The sequence below is a fragment of the Patagioenas fasciata genome, chromosome 2 (genome assembly GCF_037038585.1).
Source record: "Patagioenas fasciata isolate bPatFas1 chromosome 2, bPatFas1.hap1, whole genome shotgun sequence".
Classification (NCBI taxonomy): domain Eukaryota; kingdom Metazoa; phylum Chordata; class Aves; order Columbiformes; family Columbidae; genus Patagioenas; species Patagioenas fasciata.
Genome location: NC_092521.1, coordinates 134,128,333 through 134,150,283, shown reverse-complemented (window position 1 = coordinate 134,150,283; position 21,951 = coordinate 134,128,333). Strand labels below are relative to the sequence as shown.

Genomic DNA, 21,951 nt, shown 5'->3' with positions numbered 1-21,951 from the left:
TTGGGATGTCTGCTATTTTTTATCTGTATGTCAAGGAGGGGAAACGATATTTTCCTGGTCTTAAAAGGAATTGACATTTACTTTCTTTTCTCCAGATGGCAGAGAGAAATACACTAAGTAGGTGGGCAGGGGTTTGGTTCAAAAGAGTAAACCTGGGCACATTACTTTTCTATGGGAAGCTGCTGAGCATACGCAAAGTGCCAGCAGGAGTGGAGCAGTTTGGTTAGGGGTTTGGAGGAGAGTTGGCAGCTTGTTTCAGTTGTCAGGATGAATCCGTGGGATAGACTGCAAAAAGCAAGTGAGCTGCAGCTTCACATCACTTCTTGTTGCATGCTTAGCTAGTTGAATCTGTGAATGGGTGCCTTGATGTTCAACGACAAAGCTTTTTACTTTTTCAATATCTTGAACATAAGGTCTTTCTCCATTGAAACATAGTGACTTCCCACCCCTGAGTATATATATATATATATATATATATATCTATATATCTGTATATATCCCTTGCAAGGGGTTGTACTGGGAGACAAGACATGAAAGCATCTACATGTTACAGACCTGTTTAGGAGGATTTCATGAGCCACTCTTCCATAATCTGTGTCCAGCTCTGTAAACCATGGCTTGGCAGTGCTAATGCAGCTATTTCAGAGCCCTGCCAAAGGATTTGCAGTAAGAGCTTAATAAGATACATCATCCATCCAGTATTTACATGATGATTCATCTGCATAGTATCTGTGTATCTGACATAAAGGAGAGCTGATTCAAGCCATGCAATAAGTGTGACATGTAGAAATATAGGTCCCAGATGTGTGCTCAGCTTGTGTCATTTGATCCAGAATACGCCAGATCTGGCCACTGTAGTTTCATTCTTTTTTTCTCCTTTCTGACCACACAAACACCTTTAATGAATTACATTTATTCAAAGCACAGAGCAAAAATTTGACCAAAAAAGTAGCAAAGGAAATATTCTTTTCTATTTGTTTCAAAGTTAATACTGCTAGGACTGGTAATCGAAGCCTCTTATCCATAGAAGGATTTGCAAGAGAGTGGTTAAAACCAGTACTAGTTGTAGGATCTCTTACACTGCAAGAAATATGAAAGTAAGATTATAACAGTGGCAGCCATGAGGAAAACAATTCAAATGTTACTACTTGGTCACAGACAGAGTGACAAGATAATGGAATGGTGGGAAACCAGACAGATAATAAAGTAGGAAAATGATCACAGCCTAAAATTAGGTGACAAATTCTTGACATTAGTATGTTTGTGACTGACAGTACCTGCCTGCTCTGAACAAGGGTCTGAACTTAAACACTGACATCATTGTAGATAGATGCTGCAAGCTTTTCTACTCTATCACTTAGCTTCCACCATAAACACTTATGCTAAAAAATCAATTTCTCCTTTTCAGTACTGGCATGAAGCACAAAGGCATTCTGGGGAGCAATGCACCCATCTAACACAGCAGAATCAATACCAAGTAATTGAGTAACATATTTATTAAAGCTGATGTTAATGCTTCTCTGAGAGAAGATTATCTATGAATTGCTTACCTTGATTAAAATTATGTCCCACAAGAAGCAGGTTTATAAATTGAAATAATCAGAAATGATGCATGAAATGTCCCATGGAATAAACCTTGCTGATGTGTTATTAAACAAAATAAATTCTTATCAGAATTTAGCAGAAAGGAAAAAAATGAATGGCTGTTTACTAGACTCACTGGATGTAAGACCAGCAGAGTACTTGAAACTATCAAGAGACTTCTCTGGAATAAATGAGTACAGATGTATTTAGGAGCTGTAAACAGCTGAGATGTAACCTAACCTTACCTGTAGCTCTATATACGGACACATACGCACACTTCATTGCCTGGTAATCCCGAGCAGGAGTTTGGTGAAAACACTGTGGTGTGGCATAGGGACCAACTCTCCTTTCCTTTTGAGTAACTCAGGAGCAACTCTGTGAAGTTATTCATTTGCAAACTGAGGTAAAAAAGAAGAAAGAGGCATTCTTTTTTTCATCGTAGCATTTTTCACAGAATCAGATCAAGCCTTTAGTAAGGATTAGGGAAGTTGGTCGTCTCTTTTCCTTCATCAATGAGCTGCCAGAGCAGAGCGAACTGATGTAAACTGTCACATCTGCTGTTCTGCTGAGCTTGATTAGGAGGCCTGGGGACATCTCTTGTTTAAGGGATTCAAGCTAAAAGAAGCGTTCACACTACAACATCATTTATGTAGTGATCTTTGTGTTGATTTATCGGTAAACACACACAGGAATAATACTGACTTTGCTGGTGAGGATGAGGGGCTGACTGCCTTTGTGGGCAGACAGTGTCTGACATGCAAACCGGCCACAGCTTGGGGAAGAGAAGGCTGCTTACAAATATCTCAAGGATGGGTGTCAAGAGGATGGGACCAGACTCCTTTCAGTGGTGCGCAATGATAGGATGAGGGGCAGTGGGCACAGACTGAAGCACAGGAGGTTCCGTGTGAATATGTGGAGAAATTTCTTTATTTTGAGGGCGCCAGAGCACTGGAACAGGCTGCCCAGAGATATTGTGGAGTCTCCTTCTCTGGAGACATTCAAACCCGCCTGGACACATTCCTGTGTGATCTGCTCTGGGAGAACCTGCTCTAGCAGATGGGTTGGACTAGATGATCTCCAGAGGTCACTTCCAACCCCAACCATTCTGTGATTCTGTGACTGTCTGAGGGAGGGCACACAAGCTCCCTGGCACCCACATCTCTTCTGTGGGACACTGCTAGCTGAGCTCATCCTCATTCATCATTGTTTGAGTACAGGATTTTAATGCTCTAAACCCAAAGACCTGAACAACATTCTAAATCTATCATCATAACCTCTCTTCTGAATGAAGGTTATCTTTGATTTAAGGTAGCTGGGCCAGCCTGACAGAGGTTTCCATCCCTCTTGTGGCCTGTATGTGCTGCTGAGGATCTTAAGGACCATGGCTCAAAACTCAATTCAGATGAAAAGCTGACAGCCAAAGGCAACTGCAACAGTACAGAGCCTCTGTATCCTCTTAACCCTTTAAAACCCACCATCTTGTTAAAGGAAAAGACTAAGCTATTAAATGGCTCTCTTTAATGTACATCATAGTAGCCTGCAGTGGCCAGAAAGAGGCTCTTGTCTCCCTTGAGGAGTGGGACATGCCAAGTGCTGTGTCACAGGTTGTCACACAGCAGCTCTGTTTCAGGTAGTGCTGGAGATGCACTGGGCATCGTCACTGAAAATATAAAAGAAAAACAATGTTTTCTAGCCCCCAGATGTGTCCAAGCATGTGTCTTCTCCCACAGCACCTTCAAACACATGGTCCTTTTCTTCTCCATTTCTTGCAAGAAAGTCTATGGGCTATATTCAATTGTCATGTATTTTCTTATCGTTAGAAGACTTAATCAACAAGTTTAAAAAATAAGTGCAAAGATTTTGCTTGTGCTGAAAAAAAAAGGGTTAACACCAATGAACAATGTGGAATGTAAGGACTCGTGTCAAATGTCTGTCATGGCATTCAAGCAGTGAATTACAGAGTGTAAATGAATTTAGCCTAAACCACATTTAATTTCTTCTTGTAACAGCAAAATCAACATTGTTACCTTCAGTTACATTTCCATTTTAAAAAACAGAGATCTTACTCTGGCATAGAAAAAAACGTGTCAATGGAAGACTGTATCAGATTCCAGTTTATTTGGATTTTTTAAAGAGAACTGTAATTTTACTGGAATTCAAGAAACAAGGTGCAAGAAAATGCTAGGACTATTGTAACACACACATTGCATAGTATCACACTGAACACAACAGAGAAATGGAAATGTCATCTGTGATACCAGAGAAATGAGAAACTGCACCTATTACACACACAGTTGTCGCAGAATAAGTGACACTTTGAGAGTCTGCCCAAACAGCTTTACACTTTGTAAATGCCAAAACAAGCCTGAAACAGAGAAGTAGAAATGATGAGGAGTGACAAAAGGCCTTTTCAGAAGACAGAAAGAACAAAACAGTTGGAGAAGATACTGCTAGTGTATGTGAGAGCAAGTTCAGGTAGTGCTAGGTAAATGTGCTGTGGAAAATGCAGTTCAATAGGTGGGAAAGCAAAGGTGCTGGATAGATATTCAGATTCCATGTTGACTAATTAAAACTCGTAGCTGTTCTGTTGTTGTTTTGTTTGATCTTCGGGTTTTTTATATTTTGTTTGTTTTGGTGCGTGTGTTTTTTTGTGTATTTTGTTTTGGCAGGTTGGGGTTTGTTTTTTTTTTTTTTTTGAGGGGGGATGGTTTTGGTTGTTTGGGGTTTTTTGTTTTGTTACTTTTTTTTGGGGATTCTAAAAACGGGGGGCGGGAAGAGTAGAACAGTTACCACCAGAGGCGGGTGGAGAATTGCTTTGTGGTTTAACATTTCTTTTTTCTTCCCCTAGCTACCGTGCTTCCTAACTCGTGTCCTTTATGTCCAGCTCGCTCCAGCAACAGAAGGCTGTTCCTCCCCGGGGGACGCAGGAAGCCCCCAGGACACAGATGGGGCGCCCGGTCCCGCGGAGGGGCGCTTGGCTGAGCGGCGGCGGGGTGCGGGGGTGTCCGGCTGCGCGTGTCCCTGTCCCCCTCCCGAGGGACGGCCAGTGCGGCGGCAGGAGGGGGCTGTGTGCGCGGGGGCAGAGGGGCGGGATTGTGCCTGGGCGGTGGGTCCGTCTACCCCCAGGCACCCCAAGAGGCGCGTCAGCTGTGGGGACAGCGGGCCTGCCGACGGGCAGCCATGGGTCACCGACCTCCCAGAGCCTCCTCGGGCTTCGCTGGCAGCCGGACCTGCCCTGGCGGGTCCCGCCTCGGCTCTCGGACCCGGGGAGGGCGGCGGCGCTCAGCGCTGCCCGCCCCGCCCGGAGAAGCCGACCCGCGGCCGTCAGAGGGAAGAGGATGGGACGGCGGCGGCCCCATGGCGGAGGTAAGGGGGATGGCCCCGGGGGCGGGGGAGGCACGGGCTGTCCCGGCCGGGCACCGGCAGCATGGAGCTCTGCAGAGCTGCCCCGCCGCATCCGCCGAGCGAGGGGGAGGGTGAGTCCCGGAGCGGGCGGGCGGTCTGGGGATGTGGGGGCGGGCTGCGGGAACGCTTTTCTGAGCCAGTTCCCCTCCGCAAAAAAAGTGAGTGGAAAGACCTGCAAACGTGTGCGAGACTGGCGTTTGCGTTCCCCACTCCCTCGGTGGCCGCCCGTCCCGGGAGGGGATCAGGGGCAGCGGGGGGCGATCGCAAACCGAGCGGCAGATACGTTGTGTGGAGTAAAGACGTGCAGCCTTCTGCTAACGGAGCGACCGCCGGTGCTTCCCCAAGCACCCGAGCGGAGTGAACCCTTCAGAGCTGCCCTGGCCAGGGCCCGAGCGTGGCCCCAGCGCCGCTTGTCACCTGCAAGGACGAGACTGTCGCTTCTGCGTGGTATTTTCTCCTGAAATGGATCGCCTCAGTTTGCTTTGTGTGGGCACACAGGCAGCTCAAGAATGTCATCCGGCTACAGAAATGGAGCTTCTCTGCAATGCATCATGGTGAACATTCAAGGGCAGGCTGGACGGGGCTCTGAGCAACCTGATCTAGTTGAAGATGTCCCTGCTCATTGCAGCGGCATTGGACTAGATGAGCTTTGAAGGTCCCTTCAAACCCGAACTATTCTATGAGGAGCAGAACAGCACCACTTGCTTTGGGAAAGAGCACATTTATGTCGTAGTCTGATAACTACACCTGTCAGAAACATTTCTTAAGCCTTGGGATTTTTCCTGTGCCAGGGCTATTGTATCCAGCCCCGTTGTATCTGCCTCTGTTATCAGTGTGGCATCGTGAACTATATAGTCAGGCAAGAAATACCCAACAGCGATGACCGATTTACCTGTTTCAGTCACACAACATGCAGTCCGTACCGCAATTCTGTCTGCATGCACCCACTCAGACCCTCGTCCTGCAGAAGAGACGTGCATGTCTGTAACTCAAAGATTAGCCGAGCCATTCAGCTGCAGGGACTGCTTTTCGGAGTTAAGTCACTAGTGGGCATGGAGTTTCATTTTGTCTTGAACAGTTTATGATCTGAGACTTTTGCGATACACTGTGTGGATAGAAGATACAGTAATGCCAGGATGGTGGTTTTGTGACTCTGATGTTTAGTATGTTTTGAAATACCAAGTGGAACTACCAACATTTTTCAGGTTTTTTTTGAACCAGTATAAATGGCTGGTTCTTATGAATTAAAGGACCAGCATCAGCTATTAGTTATTACACTTGTCTTGCATGGTAGGTTTTCTTTTTTATTTCTTCCTTTTTCCTCTTTTTCTTGTTTGTTTCTTCATTTTTTCCTATTTCCCCATGTGTTAGCTTGGTTATTTTTGTAAAGTCATTGTGAAACGAGTTTCTACACCCCAAGTGTAAGTGACCACTCATTTCTGTGGAGAGATATTATTCATTTATTTGCTAAATGTAGGTCTGGGCCTCCCTCACATTTTGTTTAAGTGAAAGAATGATTGGAGCAAGACAAGGCAGTGCTCCGTTCTTGACCTAAAATGTAAACGGACTTCTAAGTGAAAACCCCCATGTCTCCTCCATCAGACTTCTTTTGAAATACACAACAGGTTCAAAACATGAAACACGAGAGGAAAAAGTTGATCTTAAGGCTTAAAGGTGACCTCTGTTATTTGGAATAACTCTACTTGTGCTGTCAAAATGTTATTGTAAGAGTATAATGTATTTCAAAGTGGTTTAGCTGATTTATAACCTTCATTTTGCCTTTTGTAAAAATAGACCTGAGCTATTTTTAGCATTTCTCTTATTCACAATAGATCAGGATGAGGGGTCTGTGTAAACAGATGAAAGCGATTGCTTTGTTCTGCTCAGTATTGTGCGATTGTGTGGTGTTCTAAAAAGTTATCAGATGGATTCATCCACCCCGGGTTAATTTTATTCATTGGGCTTCAGTCCATGCTGAGAACATTGCTGGCAACACAACACGAGTTGTTGATCCTTGTCCTTAGGGAATTGGTATTTAAAACCACTCTGGAAGACAATTGCAGATGAAAAAGAAAATGGATTCGGTGGCTGAGGCGTGCTGTCCGAGCATGCTGAACTGTATGGGATTGCCTGGCCTATTTTTCTGCTCTGTGCTAAGATGAGATGTAGTGCAGTGTTAGGACAGCCTGAGCACTTAATCTTTGACAATGAGTAAAGCAAACAGGTGGGTTCCTACATCCAGCTTGCTGCCCGACAGACTAGGATCAGCCTTAACCTTTGTATTCACTATGTTCCCCAGCAAACTATTTCATTCAGTCCCTTTCTGTAACCAAACAGATGTTTACTGATGAAATGTAAACCGCACAATATTTCGTTGCCTTAATAATAAAAATAGCAAAGTATTTTTCTTCTGGAATACACCTTTTAAGAGAGAAAATAATCGTAAGTTCCGAGAGTCTTGCTACCTGTTTTCTTAGGCAGATGTGTGTGGAAGAATCAGGACTGAAGAGTGCTTGTACCAGAGTAGAGACTACATTAAAAAAAAAAAAAAAAAAGAAGTTATTTGTTCCAAATCCTATCCGTAATTCACTGTCCTGCATTACCTAACAGTAGTTCATAGGTCATTGGTAGAAGATGTGCTCCTGTGGTTTAGGGTATTAGTTTAATACCTCTGTGCTGTTCTGCTCTGGGTCAGCTATAGAATCAAGGCTTGTAGGTTTGGTTCTCAGGGACATTTAAGATTGAGACTAAGGTACCAGGGTGCCTGGCAACCATGACTTACATCTTTAGAAAAAGATAAAAAGAAGACAATAAACTTTTGCTTTGAATAGCCAGGAAAACATGCCTCAGTTCATGCAGGGAAATGAAGTAATTTGTGTAGTAATGAAAGCTGATTCAGGTCATATTATTTGCAGAATACCCAGACCAAGATTTTAGGCTGTAGTGGGCATGTTTGCTAGGGGAACAGATTAAAAGGATGAGTGAACTTTGTCTTTTCTTTGGGGTGATTTTTTCTCATGGTACTTTTTTTCTTTCCAGATATGGCAGTGTTTGTGCACCAGCTGGTCTTCCTTGTGACAGTTCACTGGAAAAAAGAGATTGCAATCTTGTTTTCTTAAGAAAGGATTTATAATGAAAGCACCACTTACTCCTTAAATCATAGAATCCTGACAGTATATTCAGCACCTGTTTGAATGCTGACATCTGCTATTGAAAACATGGGTGCCTGACTTTTTTTTCCAACTCAAACCTAGTCAGCACAAGTAGGTCACAGTACGTAGGCTGTGTGTGAGTAGGTCACATTGACTTACTCTCACAAGCGAAGTTGGGCATGTCTGCTTATTTTTACTCAATGTGTTGTAAATTATTGTTGGGTTGCTCAAGGAATGCATTTTAAGGAAAATGCTAAATTGAGACACTGCGTGGCTGTGTAAACTTTGAAGGTTTCAGCATAGAAAAAACTATAAAAAATACAGAAAAAATACATGCAACTGGCACTGGATATAGGTGTGACAGCAGTAGGGAAAAGAGAGAAGCCATTCCACGGGCACACAACCTGGGATGCAGTCCGTGCCCCATTGTGCCAACTGGAGGTTGCATTTTCCTGAGGCTTCTTGCTGTAGCCCCGCCCCAACAGCACTTCTAAATGTTGTTGTGTTGAGCCTTAAGTCCATATGCAAAACAAACAAGGCACATTTTCCAAAGCACCTTAAAAACTGTGTGGGGAACTGGGAGGCCTCTGTGCTGCAAGGTGTGGCATCAGCCCTATGTATATGGTAATAATATTCACGACTACATAGAAAGACTCAAGAAGCTTGTGATACAATGTCTTAGCTGAAGATCTTGCAAGAGTTAAGAGCTGCCTTACTTGAGTGTGTGATTTTCTTCTCCCTTTATCTCTGTATATCAATACCTCTATATGTGTATGTGTGTGCGTGTGCGTGTTTATGTAGACATTTGAAGAAAGGGAATATAAAAATGAAATGGGCTCTGTATCTTTCACGGAATATACATGGGGAATTATTTAGATTACAAGGAATGGACTATGTAGCTCTTCAGTTTTTTGTCTGTGGCCTGAATCTCACAGTAAAAACATTCTCACTTTCCAAATCACATGAACCCCAAGCGTGGATGCTGCCCACACCAGCAGAAGAGGCAGCACCTGAGTGAGGGCAGCAGTCGCTGTGCTGGGTCATCGTGCGGTACGTGGGACGTGCTCCAGCTCGGGGTGGGACGGAGAAGGAAGGCTCTGCTGCCACCCAGACCAAGGGGGTTTGTTACATGTGGATGTGTTGCGCTCTCTATGACAGACTTTGGAGCCCTCCCCAACAGCTCAATTAAAGAACACCTGCTCTAATTAATAACTAACAGCATAATATTGGTGGTGTTCATGAATTACAAAAGTGAAGGAAGAAGATGCCCAGTGAATAATTTGTACTGTTCGTACTATAGTCACTGTGTTCATGTTTAGAAAGGGCAGTTTGGGTCAGGTTATGTAAAACTGTTATATAAAACTTGGAACACTGTTAAGAGGCAGAATTTCACAATGTTAAAGCACTGGAGGGGATGAATCCATTCTGGACTTTGGGCACCATTTGGTGCATTTACACTGAGTGAGAGTAGTTAGAGATACGGATTTGTTTCTTTTGCTGAGTGTTGAAAGTTTGGTAAAATGAAGGTAAGTACAAACCAGGTAGGCTTTTTTTTCCTCCAGTCTGTTTGAGAGCAGTCCCACTGAAGCTGTGTGCTTAACTTACAGAACTTGGTTTGTTTAGTTTGGTTTTGTTCTGTTTAAATTTTATTTTGAACTCACTGGGCAGTAGGACATAGCAGTATTACTGTGGGGGAATGTCTGCAAATAGGTCTCTGCTCATGGATGGCTCTTACCTGTTAGCCAGAACTTGCCCAGGTTTAATAAGAGGGTGTGTGAAGGACTGTGCAGTGTTTCAGAGAGAGGTGTGGTTAAAAACCTCAAACATTTGAGGCACGTGTTGTCTTGAAAAACCATGATCTTTATTTTTGTTACTGCTGGAGAGCGTCCAGCGCAGGGCAACAAAGATGATTAAAGGAGTGGAGCATCTCCCTTATGAGGAAAGGCTGAGGGAGCTGGATCTCTTTAGCTTGGAGAAGAGGAGGCTGAGGGGTGACCTTATTAATGTTTATAAATATATAAAGGGTGAGTGTCACGAGGATGGAGCCAGGCTCTTCTCAGTGGCAAACAATAATAGGACAAGGTGTAATGGGTTCAAACTGAAACACAAGAGGTTCCACTTAAATTTGAGAAGAAACTTCTTCACAGTGAGGGTGACAGAGCACTGGAACAGGCTGCCCAGGGGGGTTGTGGAGTCTCCTTCTCTGGAGACATTCAAAACCTGCCTGGACGCCTTCCTGTGTAACCTCATCTAGGTGTTCCTGCTCCAGCAGGGGGATCAGACTAGATGATCTTTCGAGGTCCCTTCCAATCCCTGATGTTCTGTGATTCTGTCATTCTTTGATTCTGTGATTCTGTGCTGTGGGAGGCACAAGGCTTTTGAAAAAGCCAGGTCAAATGAGTGACTCAGAAGGGCGTAGACGGACTCAGTGGTGTAGGGCTGACCGACACCAGGATTTTCTTGCCCCCTGGAAAGCGGGGAGGGTAGTCCTGGTGCAGGGTGTGCAAGGGACATGTACGTGAGAGGAGATGAGGGGAATATCAGGCATAAAGAAGACAGAATTAGAGTGTGGAAAATGTGGAAAATAGAAGAGGAATTACATACGGTGGCAGAGGGAAGGTGAAGATACCCAAACCCCAGAGGAGCTAAAATCTCAGACTGCGGATTTTAACAGCGCTCTCTACTCAGAGCTATGAGTTGGCAGCGTTTGGTATCACCATCAGGCTGGTGGCTCGAGAAGGGTGGGAGCTGCATACCTGAGGAAGTACCTTTGCCTGGGAGGGCTTAAAAGGAACTGAGTTTAGTAGAAAGGGTGGCCCATGGGTACTTATATGTTTATTCAGTGTATCATTCAGTGACTACACCATACCAATGAGGATATATTACCAATGTAGTCTGGATAAAGGTACAGAAAGAAAGAAATCTCTTGGAGAACCCCGATGTTGGGTAGTTCACTGACCACAACAGAAAGCATCTTGAGACACCAGAGACATAGAAAGAGCTCTTTCTTTTTTAGTGTGCTCACTCTGAAAGGGTGACTGAATAAATTTAATAACCTTCATCAGTTTAAAAGGTTAATTTCTAAGGGGATATTAAACCATCTTTGGGATTAAAACTGATGTCTTAATTGAAATTAATGACAATTACTATTTGTGTCTGTGTCTTCAACTTGTATCCATCTCTGCCTCCATTTAGGAGTAGATTGGTGTTAATTCTCTGTGTTTGCTGAGCATGTAGAGTGCACGGAGCATGCGTGTTTCGCAATAGCTGGCAGAGCTGAGCCATGCTATGTAAAGCACTTTTATTTCTGAAATGCGTGTGGCCAGACAGATGCTAATAACTCAGCACAACATGCAGGAGTGCCTTTGGCAGTGTGCGTTTGGTTGCAGACCAGATGGCATTACTACGATTTGGAGTTGTAGATGTTTGACAGGTGCCATATTTGGAGTCACAGTTACGTACTGTTTGATTTACTCAATTGCACTGCTTAATTAGCATGGCTTAGTGTGCTTTGTAAGCCTAACCATATATAACATAAAAGTTACTTTGATATTTCGTGTTTCCTTCCACCACTCCACCCTTCACGCTTTCTAAAGCCTGGCTGCATTTCAAATAATAAAGTACTCTTCTGTTCCTGTGTTTCTGGGATATTTTAGGGCTCATTATGAGTATAGAGAAACAGCAATAAATATTTTGCTTTTTAGCTGAGATTAAATAGGTATCAATTGGTAAGATTAATTATCACCACGTATTTAAAGTACACAGGCAAAAAAGCAACATCAGTAACATTAGAGCTATATGATAACAGCTATGCATCATTATATTTAATTTTGAATCATATTTAATCCTGCAAAGTAGTAAAGTGAAACTACTGGTTATGTTACTAGAAACTGTATTTCTTTTGCCTAACTCGTACTGAAGTGGGACAATTTTCTGGAAATGCTACTTAATCAAAATGTGGCAAAGATCACTAGGCCTGTGCTGCATCTTTTCAGCTGGTAGCAAAGAGAAGGCCAGCTCTACAGAGAAGTGCAGTTAATAAAGCAGCTTGCAGAAAAGCATCTCAAAGGTTAATGACAGTAGTGGAATAATTTGAAGCCTGACAACTAAAATAAAGGTAAAATAGAGGAATTAACAGGCAGCATGTGAATGACATATATGAGTAATCAGCATGAAAAATCGATTTGCAAATAGTGGTGGTCATATACCTTTGCTCTGGCACTGGGATATGTAGAAATATTTGCAGAAATACCTGAGTCTGACTGCAGTGAAACAGAGCTTTGCAGGGGCTGGTAGCCCCTGCCCCTCCATGCTGCCTGCACACCTTGGCAAACCACCCTGTCTGCTCCGTTCTGCTGCCATGAGTGAGGACTTTCTGTTATTCCACAACCAGTTCAGATGTTTCTGTGCACTTGTAGGACTGAGCCGCATAGTTTTAGCCCTGTTTGCGAATGACACAGTGATCGGTAGCTGGAAACAGCTTGCCTATGCTCTCTGCTGCTGCTAGAGAGGGGTCTTGTTTGTCCATCCAACGCATCACGGGAGACCTATTCATATTTTGATACCATTACATGTTCTGCTCCCTACGTATTGTTTGATAGATCACAAATAGGGAAGCAAGAGGAGAAGATACATGGAGGGATAATCTGATGTACAGTGCACCAAATTTATGCTGAGATCTATACTCCAATGTACTTAATTGGAAACTGAAGGCTTTTTTTTTTAATGTAATCAGAAAATCTGCCAAAGCAGGCAGCATCCTTCCAATTAAGTGTAGGCTGGGGCACCCGCAAAATCATACTTTCTCCCACCTCCTCATTTATTCTTGGACCACCCTGAGTGGCAGATTTGACATAAATTACTGTTTTTTATATTTCAAAGACTGACAGACCGAAGCTGATAGTTGACCTGCAGTAAGTTGTACTTTAGGGAAACCACAGGTGCACAGTTGGAGCCCAGACCTGCAACGTGAAAGGCTGATGGATAATTTGGTAAATCAGACTCGGTCTCAGATTGCGTTCTCTAGCCCAAGTGAAACTAGTAAAGGGCAGAAGCAAGATTAGAATTTGAGATATCTGGATTTTTTTTCTTTTTTTTTTTTTTTTTTGGTTGGGTTTTCTAGTGTAAATCTCCTGCCTTGTGCTTGCACAGAAATCCTTCCAAAGGCAAGCTGAAGGTTGTCATCAGGTGGGGTTGTAGTTTATTGTTTGGAAACAACCTGCTGTGAGCAGTGTGAACTTCCACATTCTCCAATGGTAGAAGCAGAAAGGCTGATGAAATATATAGGCTTGGTAGTAATAGCAAGTCTTCTACAATCAGCAAGAATCAGTCTTTTTCTCTCTACAGACACCACCCACGTGTAGTCCTGATCTAGCTCTGGGGCTCATAATGGTGTTAGTGTAACTCAGTTACTGGTTTTTCTGCTACCATTAATGCAAAATAAGCAACAGGACAGAAACACTAAGTGTGACTGTGCAGTACTGAGTAAGTAGTGTTTACAACACCTTATCTCCTCAATCATGAGATATATATTCAGATTGTTCGTAGTTGGGTGGAGCCACTGGACAACTTAATTATTTCAACTAATAATTCCTTTCCTGCACCACAGTAGGGATGCTCAGCTATAGAGGAATCATATCATATGCTTACTTGATGCATTTATATTCTCAGGTTTTTTGTATCCATGTATTTTATCGACTACTGTACTTGTCAGCAAGTGATCTGACTTAATCTTGGTCAGTGGCTTTGTACCGGGCAATGATACCCCACATAAGGTGGGCCTCAATGCTGCTGCAGTACCTACCATTTGGACTTCAGGGCTGAGGGATCATACAGCAGCTTTATTTTTGTAAAGAAAAACAGAGTAGTAACTTAAAGCTGAATGACATCCACAGAAGGTGTGATCTGGGGAGGGATTTTTCTTGAAAACAGAGTGGTAAAGGAGTTGAAATGTGAACGCAATAGACCCTGGTTAAGAAGGAGCTAAGCCAAATGTGGCAGCTCACAGCCTTAAAAGCTTTCATAACCTGTGAAAGAAAAGCAGTGAGACCTTAAAGTTCCTGTCCTCCTCCTCTCTTTTCATACACCATTGTTTTCACCGGTTAAGTCCTGCAGGTGAGCTATTTATCTTCTTTACAAGGTTAATTTTCCAACAATTTAGCACTTCGAACCAGCTCACCCTGTGATCAGATGATCAATACCGCTACCAGGGAAGGGTCAGAACCACTTTTCTTAGGACCTTTTCTTAGACCAGATCAGATGTACCATGCAGGCTATAGTTTGATGGACACTTAGCAACAGTCCCATTTCCACCTCTTAATGCTCATCAGTCCCACACTGTCCTTCGCGAGTCCTCCTCCTCCTCTCATCCCTCAACCACTTTTCCTCAGCACCCTTCCTGCTTCCTCTTGCCATATGCCAACACAGGTTGTGCTTTGTACAAGTGGAAAACAGCATTCAGGGTAGCTAGAAGAGTTTAACATACAATATTTTTACTTCAAATATCAGAACATTAGAAAATAAATTGATCAAGACTGTGCAGGTGAGGAATGTAGAGGCATTCATTGTATAAAAGATCCTTCCCTCCCACCCCCCGTCATCTTTTAGGTGAGCTTACTGGAAGATATACAAGTTGCTACTTCTAGTAGAAGCTGAGATCCATCACTGTCACACAACATTCATTTCACCGAGACACTTTGCCGCTGTTTCAGTCCTCGTGATGCCACACTACTAAGAACAGACTACCCATCTCAGACAGACGTTTACACAGGCAAGAGTCTTTTCCTCAGTCAAGTTTTAACAGCACAAATCCAGAATCACTACTTCATGGGTCAAATTTGACAGGGCTATTTTCAGCTGCCAGCATTAGAAACCAAACAGCCCACAATGAAAATTTTGATGAAATTAAACTCATGTCTTTGGAGGAAGGTTTTGATCCTATAGAAGTTTCTCAGCTCTTCGAAGAACCCGGCTCAGATTCAGGACTGCCTTTGAATTCAAGTCACAGCATCACCTCTTACTTAATCTGCAGTGAAGGTGCTGTTGGGTAAAGCAGTGATGTTAAATCTGTTTCTTCACATGGCTGAGGAGCTGTTGGTAGCCATTGCCAAGAACATGGCAAATAAGGCCATGTGGAATATCCAGGTGATTCGGGTGTTCTAGAGAAGCCACACTTCAGCAGTTTCTTCATAACCACGCTTAAAATCAAGCAGCATCTACTCTGGAGCATCATCAGCAGATGTGGACGCAGAAACCAAATTAAGTAACAAATAGGTGCCATAGTTGTACTGATACAAACCTTAGCAGTGACGAATACCATGCAAAAGCTCTGAGAACACCATTTTTAGTCAATGAAATTGTGAGCATGCCCATCAACTCATTCAACACTGTGCTAGCATCTGAGGAAGAAACAAAGTTGCTGCCCAAAATTGTTTTAAACGCAAACTAAACGCACTTCTTAACTTGGAAGATGTGTAATCTTCAAATGCAAAAGGAGAGCTTTCAAAGGAGCACTTTCAGTGTAGCAAATCATCTGGATGAAGGAAAAGTTAAACACCTTGTACTGCTAATTTTCAGTAGATTGATGGCCAAGGTAGACCTGTTAACCTGTACCAATATGTCATTCATTGCAGTAATGATGGCAATATTTTCATAATGCCCAAACACTTGGTCAAATCAGAACAGAAACAAGGGCAGAAGCAAAAATAATCCCTTAGGTTTTATTTTTCCTGAGAGAATATCTGCATGAAGACTGGAGGTCAGTGACTACAGTAGTACAAGCAGAAGAGATACTTAGAGAAGGAAGTCTGTGTTCAAGGGTCTGGCAAACCCAGCAGATTATCTGTTAGAAAGCCTACCCGAATGAGTAAATCTGTTTACCTTTAATTAGAATTAAAGGAGCTAGGCCATCAGTGTAAGCAGAATCGGAAATACTGCATTTATAGGCCTACGTAAAACTATGAATTTAGTTTCAGGTGATGGGGGGGCAGGGACACAGGTCAGTAGGGGAAAAAATAAAAAGCATGCTTTAGATCAAAGCTACAGATGAAAGAACAAAAAACAGTTTAGTCCCAAGTACTTGATTCTTCACATACAAAATAATCTTTTTTTTTTTTTTAGCACTGGAAGATAAACTGTAGCTCATGTTCATCCTCACCTTAAATTCAGCGTGAATTTGTGTTCCTAAGAGATATACTGTGCTTTGCATTTGCTCAGAAGTGTTCTACTTTTCCTAGTTTTCCTTTGAGGAGAGAGGCCCAGGAGGCTATTGCGTTTTTTGCACTACTTTCACCATCATAGCTCTAAGCAAACAATGTACAATTTCACAACTCATATGGTCAATATTATCTTACCTCCATTCTCTGCAACTGAATCAGTCTCAAGTGAGTGATGGTGAATGACTTCCTACTGCTTCCCAGTCTGTGATATATTTACTCGTGTGACCTCCCTTCACCCTCCCATTTGGATACTTCCCTCAATAAGTATGAAAGTGCTTCATTTTAGCTTTTAAAAATGAATATTTTATAAGTATTTTCAACTTTATAGTTGTTTGGTTTTTTTTTCCTCAAAGTCTTTAAAGCAAATGAAGTAGCACTAAATTACTATTTATCTGTACTTTTCATAAATGAGATTACACTCCAATAGTGGCTTTGAATAAAGAACTTTTGGGTTTGATACTTGTTTATTTGTGCCATTAAAAAGAAAACATTTTCCTCACCTACATGCTTATTCACTGCAGCTTATTCTTTTCTATTTAATAACTTGAAAAGAATCTGCAAAAAAGATGGCCTAAAAGAGAAGCAAGCATGTAATAAGGTTAAGAGGCCCACTAGTTTGTAAGGTATTAAAATAATTACAAATATGAGCAACTAGATAGCAATAAATACTTTTTACATCTTTTATAAAGAAAACACATGCAACTGGTATATATATATTAAAAAAATCTCATTGGTCATGGCATGATTACAATGTAGCAATTTTATGATCACGTTTAAAAAAAAGCCCTTGCACCAAACACATGAAAACTACACATAGAGACAATAAAATTTAAATGCCATTTCAAGATATAAACTATGCCATTAGCAGGTTAATCATGTTATTTGTTTGCACCTGTGTTTACAGTAACTGGTAGCATCAAACAGTATTTTCCAAAAAACCAGAAGCACTGCCTCAGAGTGCAAAATGCACTGAGTTATTGATATTGAAACCAGCTATTTCAAACAATTTGCTCTGCATGTTGTATTTTAAAAAATATTTCAATATGTGTGCATCTGTTCCTTCACTTATGAGTTTAAACACAGCCTCAAATTGCTAAATTCATAGCAGAAACTTTCCTTAGTGAAGCCCTGGAAGTTACTGCTATTAGTTGAGCTTCACTGGGAGGCATATTTATCCTAACTGGTATTCACAAGGAATTCATTTCATTGCTAGTTCATGAATTTCAACTAAAGCATGCAACAGGTAACTACATATATTTGATAAACTGTGAACTTTTCTTCTAGCTCTGGGAAAAAAAAAACAGTACATTTGAGGCAGTATGAATGTAATCTTTTAATTAAATCACATAATCATTTTAAAGTCTATGCATGTAGCTTTTGTAGGACCAGGGCTTTAGGTCTACTTCATGGCCCCTGTGCACAAATTCTGATATTAAATTAAGTCCATAACTAGTAAAACCAGAAACCCAAGTGTTTATGTTTTAGGGCTTCACAAGTTTCTACAGTCCTATGAGGGAAGTGTCAGGAGAGGAAGAGGAAATAAAAAAGGTGAACCCTCTGTGTTTCTTTGGTAGCAGAATGAGTGCCCAAAACTCATTTGGGTGATGGTTACATGGTTAAATTTTGGTACATGCTGAAAATAAGCAGGTTGAAACTCTTTTAGAGAGCAATCTCAAGGGAAAGCAGCATACTACAGCTGACTCCTGTGAAATCAAAGTATCAGCCCCAACCCCATCTAGTTCTTTTAGCTGTGAATTTGAAGACCAGAAATTATAATGAACTGCCATCAGCTAATTCTACTCCCATTATTGTTCTACAACTGTTTTTCTTTAAGAAGCTTATTTATGAAAATCAATTTCTGAGAACTCAAGTAGCAGCTATACCCTTACAAAATCACTCAGGTGAATAATTAATTTGGGGGGGACTGAGTTATGACAGTGTTGACACAAACACTGAGCACCAGGTCTGGGTGTCCTACACGATTTTCTCAAATCTTCAGCTACCTGCCCACAGGAAAAACAACTGTAGACAGACTTCAGAATGATGTCCCTTTTTTTTTTTTCCTTCAATTTTAATAGATTGCCATTCCACTCTACCTAAAAACTGTTAATATATATAATGGCCTTGGACTGTATCTTCAACTTATATACAAAAAGGAGACATTGTACAGGAGTGGAGGAGCTATTAATGAAAAGAGTAGTTAAGAAAACTTATCATTGAAATGGCTGTAAAAAGCAGACACCCCCTCACTGAAGCCTATCTTGATTCTTTTACAGATTTTAAGTTTCAAGAAACCAAAATCCCAAGTGTAGAAACCAGGAACTATGCCATGTAAAAAGACAGGATGTGGTATCAGACTGGAGCCACATCTCTTGTAAAAAGCTCTTAGGGCTGCATTCTAACTTACTGAATACCAACATGGAGAAAAACATCTCTCTGAAGTCCAAACTGAAATACTTTTAAATGACTTACTATACTGCTAGAAAGTTGCAAAGCTGAGGATGATGCTTTTAGCTGTTGATATAGAGACAAAAAACCCACAAAGTGGGAGTTCTCATTAAAATACTGTTCCCATGGTAAAGCCATTAAGTAGTTCACAACATTTGAGTGGTAAAACAGGTTTCTGTTGCACTAATGAAGAGATTAGAAAAGGTCAGACTGAGGAAAGTACAGAGGAAAAGCAGTGGGTGGTGAGGAAATTGCAAAGCATACCCAATGCCTGCCCCATTGTCACTGGTAGCAACACACACAGGCACTATGAGCAGCATTAGCCACTGGCTCCTCTCGGACCTGAACCTCTTCTAGAGTATCCAATGTACTTTATTAGAACACATCACCCTAAGCATTGTTTATGAAACATAAGGCTGCACACTGACATAAAGGCACACTGCCAAGTAACACCACCCCCCACCCCCAAAGAGTCATGGCATACTGCGGTAACACACACACTGAATGATCACTAACAGCACTGCACTCATGTGCAGCTTCAGCTTAGTGTTCTGGTTTTATTCAACACTTTGCTTTCCACAGAAGCTACATTTTACAAGCTATGACTGTTCCTGCTCAAGAGCTTACAATCTAGTTTTAGATGGGGTAAACCAGAGTAACAAACTTCAAAGAGGAAACAAAGGACAAAGCAACTTGTCAGTTTTAACAGCTCCGTGTTTGTCCCTATATACACACTACATTCAGATCTTTTGGCAGTCACAAGTATGGCTTTAACGAGAATCTTGAGAACAGAGCCGGCAGAGGCCTATAAATGACGCAACGACACTCAGCACCAGGTTCTAGTAAAAATTTATTATTTACTAAATAAATCAAATGGAGATGACACATGTAACCATTACTGTAGCGTACCTCATAAAAGCACTGCAACTTGTTACCTGCTACACAGCTACTAGAACTCCAGTGAATGCATTAGCCATTGATTTTTATACAAGAATGCCCAAAAACGGACCACGAAAGAGACCAAAGCAGCAGCAAAGGGTGGGCTGTGCAAAGTCCCACATTGGGGAGAACTCTAGGGGGAACAGCAATTTTCTAGGACTCTCCCACAAAGTCACCCTGTTCATAGAGTGAAGCAGCACAGGAGGTCATAGGAGTTTGTAAACTACACAATCCCCAAACACTGTTGACCTAGTAGGTTCACAGCATCTTTGGGGCAAGTCTAACACCCATTTAAAGATCAACACAATTTATTTTTACTGTTGATAAATAAACCCATTCTTGCTGACATTAACTGGAGTAACTTCTGCTGCAATGCAAATCAACACTAGCTGCAAAGCAAGAGCACAATTGTTAAGAGAGACCGTATGACTTCTGGCAAAATGTATCAAAGTTACCCAGGAACACCCTTCCGCGTTACACTCCTGTGCATTCCTACCAGTACCACTGCACCAAAGAACCTAGCATCTCTCTCAAGAGAAAAAAAAAAATTGAGAGCACTACTACAGGATTCTGCTTCCATCATGCGCTCAGCTTTGAAAACAAATTGGAACACTGAGACTATAGGGAACATCTTGCTTCAGTGTGTTCTCAGCACATCATCCTTTCACAAATACGGTCAAGTTGCCAAAACAAACTCAGCTGACACCTTCTTAAAATTCAGATCTGTTTTCTAGAACTTTTTTCTTCCTCAGAAATATGACTTCAACCCCAAGATCATATGTACATTTATAATAAAAACTAAAAGAATGCAGTCTTCCCCACACAGGACAAAGTTCAATTCCTGCTAATTTTGCAATCATAAGAGTGATTTCTCACATTTTCCTGAACACTTCTTGGCACCTGAAGTACACGTAATAGAAGTGAATAAAATCCACCTTTAACGTAAATAATAGAACATGAAGTCTGAGTGGTCAGAACCCTATTGTTGACCTATTTTCACCACCTTTTTATAAATGCAAGTCATACACTGTGGGTTATTTTTTTATCCCATACCAGTTACCAGTAGGATGTCTTTCACATTCTTCCCTGTTTGCTAGAAGCAAGCTGGGCTTAATACCAACAACCTGATCCTCAGTTCCTAATACACAGAAACATGCTTACCAGCAATGTTATCCTTACTTCAAAAACAAAGTCTGCAGAGCAACATAAACCAAACTTCTTAGAAATTAGAGGACAAGTATACATTCTCTACAAATTGAGGACCAATAACTGACCACACACACGCTGTTGGTTTTTATTCAAAGTTGCTAGTTTTCAGTATCAGGTTGACTCAAAATAGTGACTTCTCTTACTGAATTAATCAGTAAATGTTGTGACTGTCAGTTGTTTTAAGAACATACCAAGAAAGGTCATGGGAAGTTCAACAGCAAGACAACAGGAAACTTACTCAAATATTCAAAACTTTAAGACTTCAAATATCCAATAACTTAGTTTTTGCATACTGCTGGCCTCTATACACACCCTTCCCCCATGGAGAGTAGATCAAAATTAAAACATCCTTATTATGGAAAATACACTTAAATAAATTTAAAGCCTTGTTGCAAAACTACTGAAAGAGTGTAAGTATCTCAAACAGAAAGAGAAAATTACTCCTCATTGAAGTGAGGCTTTTTTATATCATATGAATGTAGTCTTGGCCACTGCAAAGAAAAACATCCATTAACTAAATCTCTAAGTTCCAGGAAAGACAGCAAATTCCTTATCAACTGGTCAACTCATTCTGTTGGAAAGAAGAAAGTAAAGCAGATTTTGTGCGTCTTCATTTTCTGCTTCCGTTGCAGCCCACCGGTTACCTATGCAAATATTTCAAAGTTGAACTTAAGAAACACAGGAAAAAAATCAAATGTGAATCCTTAAATAATATTTTTGAATATAAAGAAGGTTAAATACATTAAAACAGTACAGACTGAAGATATATGTTCCCTCCAATACATTCCCCACTGAAGCTTTGCCAAGCTCACACTTGGGAGTTTGGTTTTTTGTGGGTGTTGTTTCCCCACCCCCAAAGATTAAGCTATCAGTAGTAGAGTTCTGGTACAGCAGGAACTCTAATTTCATTCAGTCTTTCTCTCTGGATGCTAAAAGCTCCTCACTGGTGAAAAGGATAAAGTTATTGTCCTATCACATTTTGACAGCCTGTCTTAAGT

General features: G+C 41.6%; 1 protein-coding gene across 1 annotated transcript; it reads left to right on the top strand.

Annotated features, from left to right (window-relative positions):
- Positions 1-3,484: 3,484 nt before the first annotated feature.
- Positions 3,485-16,188, top strand: NFE2L3 (NFE2 like bZIP transcription factor 3). The gene is given in 7 exon segments (XM_071805510.1): positions 3,485-3,493; positions 4,433-4,950; positions 9,161-9,290; positions 14,748-14,892; positions 14,895-15,305; positions 15,308-15,538; positions 15,541-16,188. Coding segments are annotated over 7 exon segments (1,752 nt in total). The 3' UTR covers positions 15,849-16,188.
- The last annotated feature ends 5,763 nt before the right edge of the window (positions 16,189-21,951 follow it).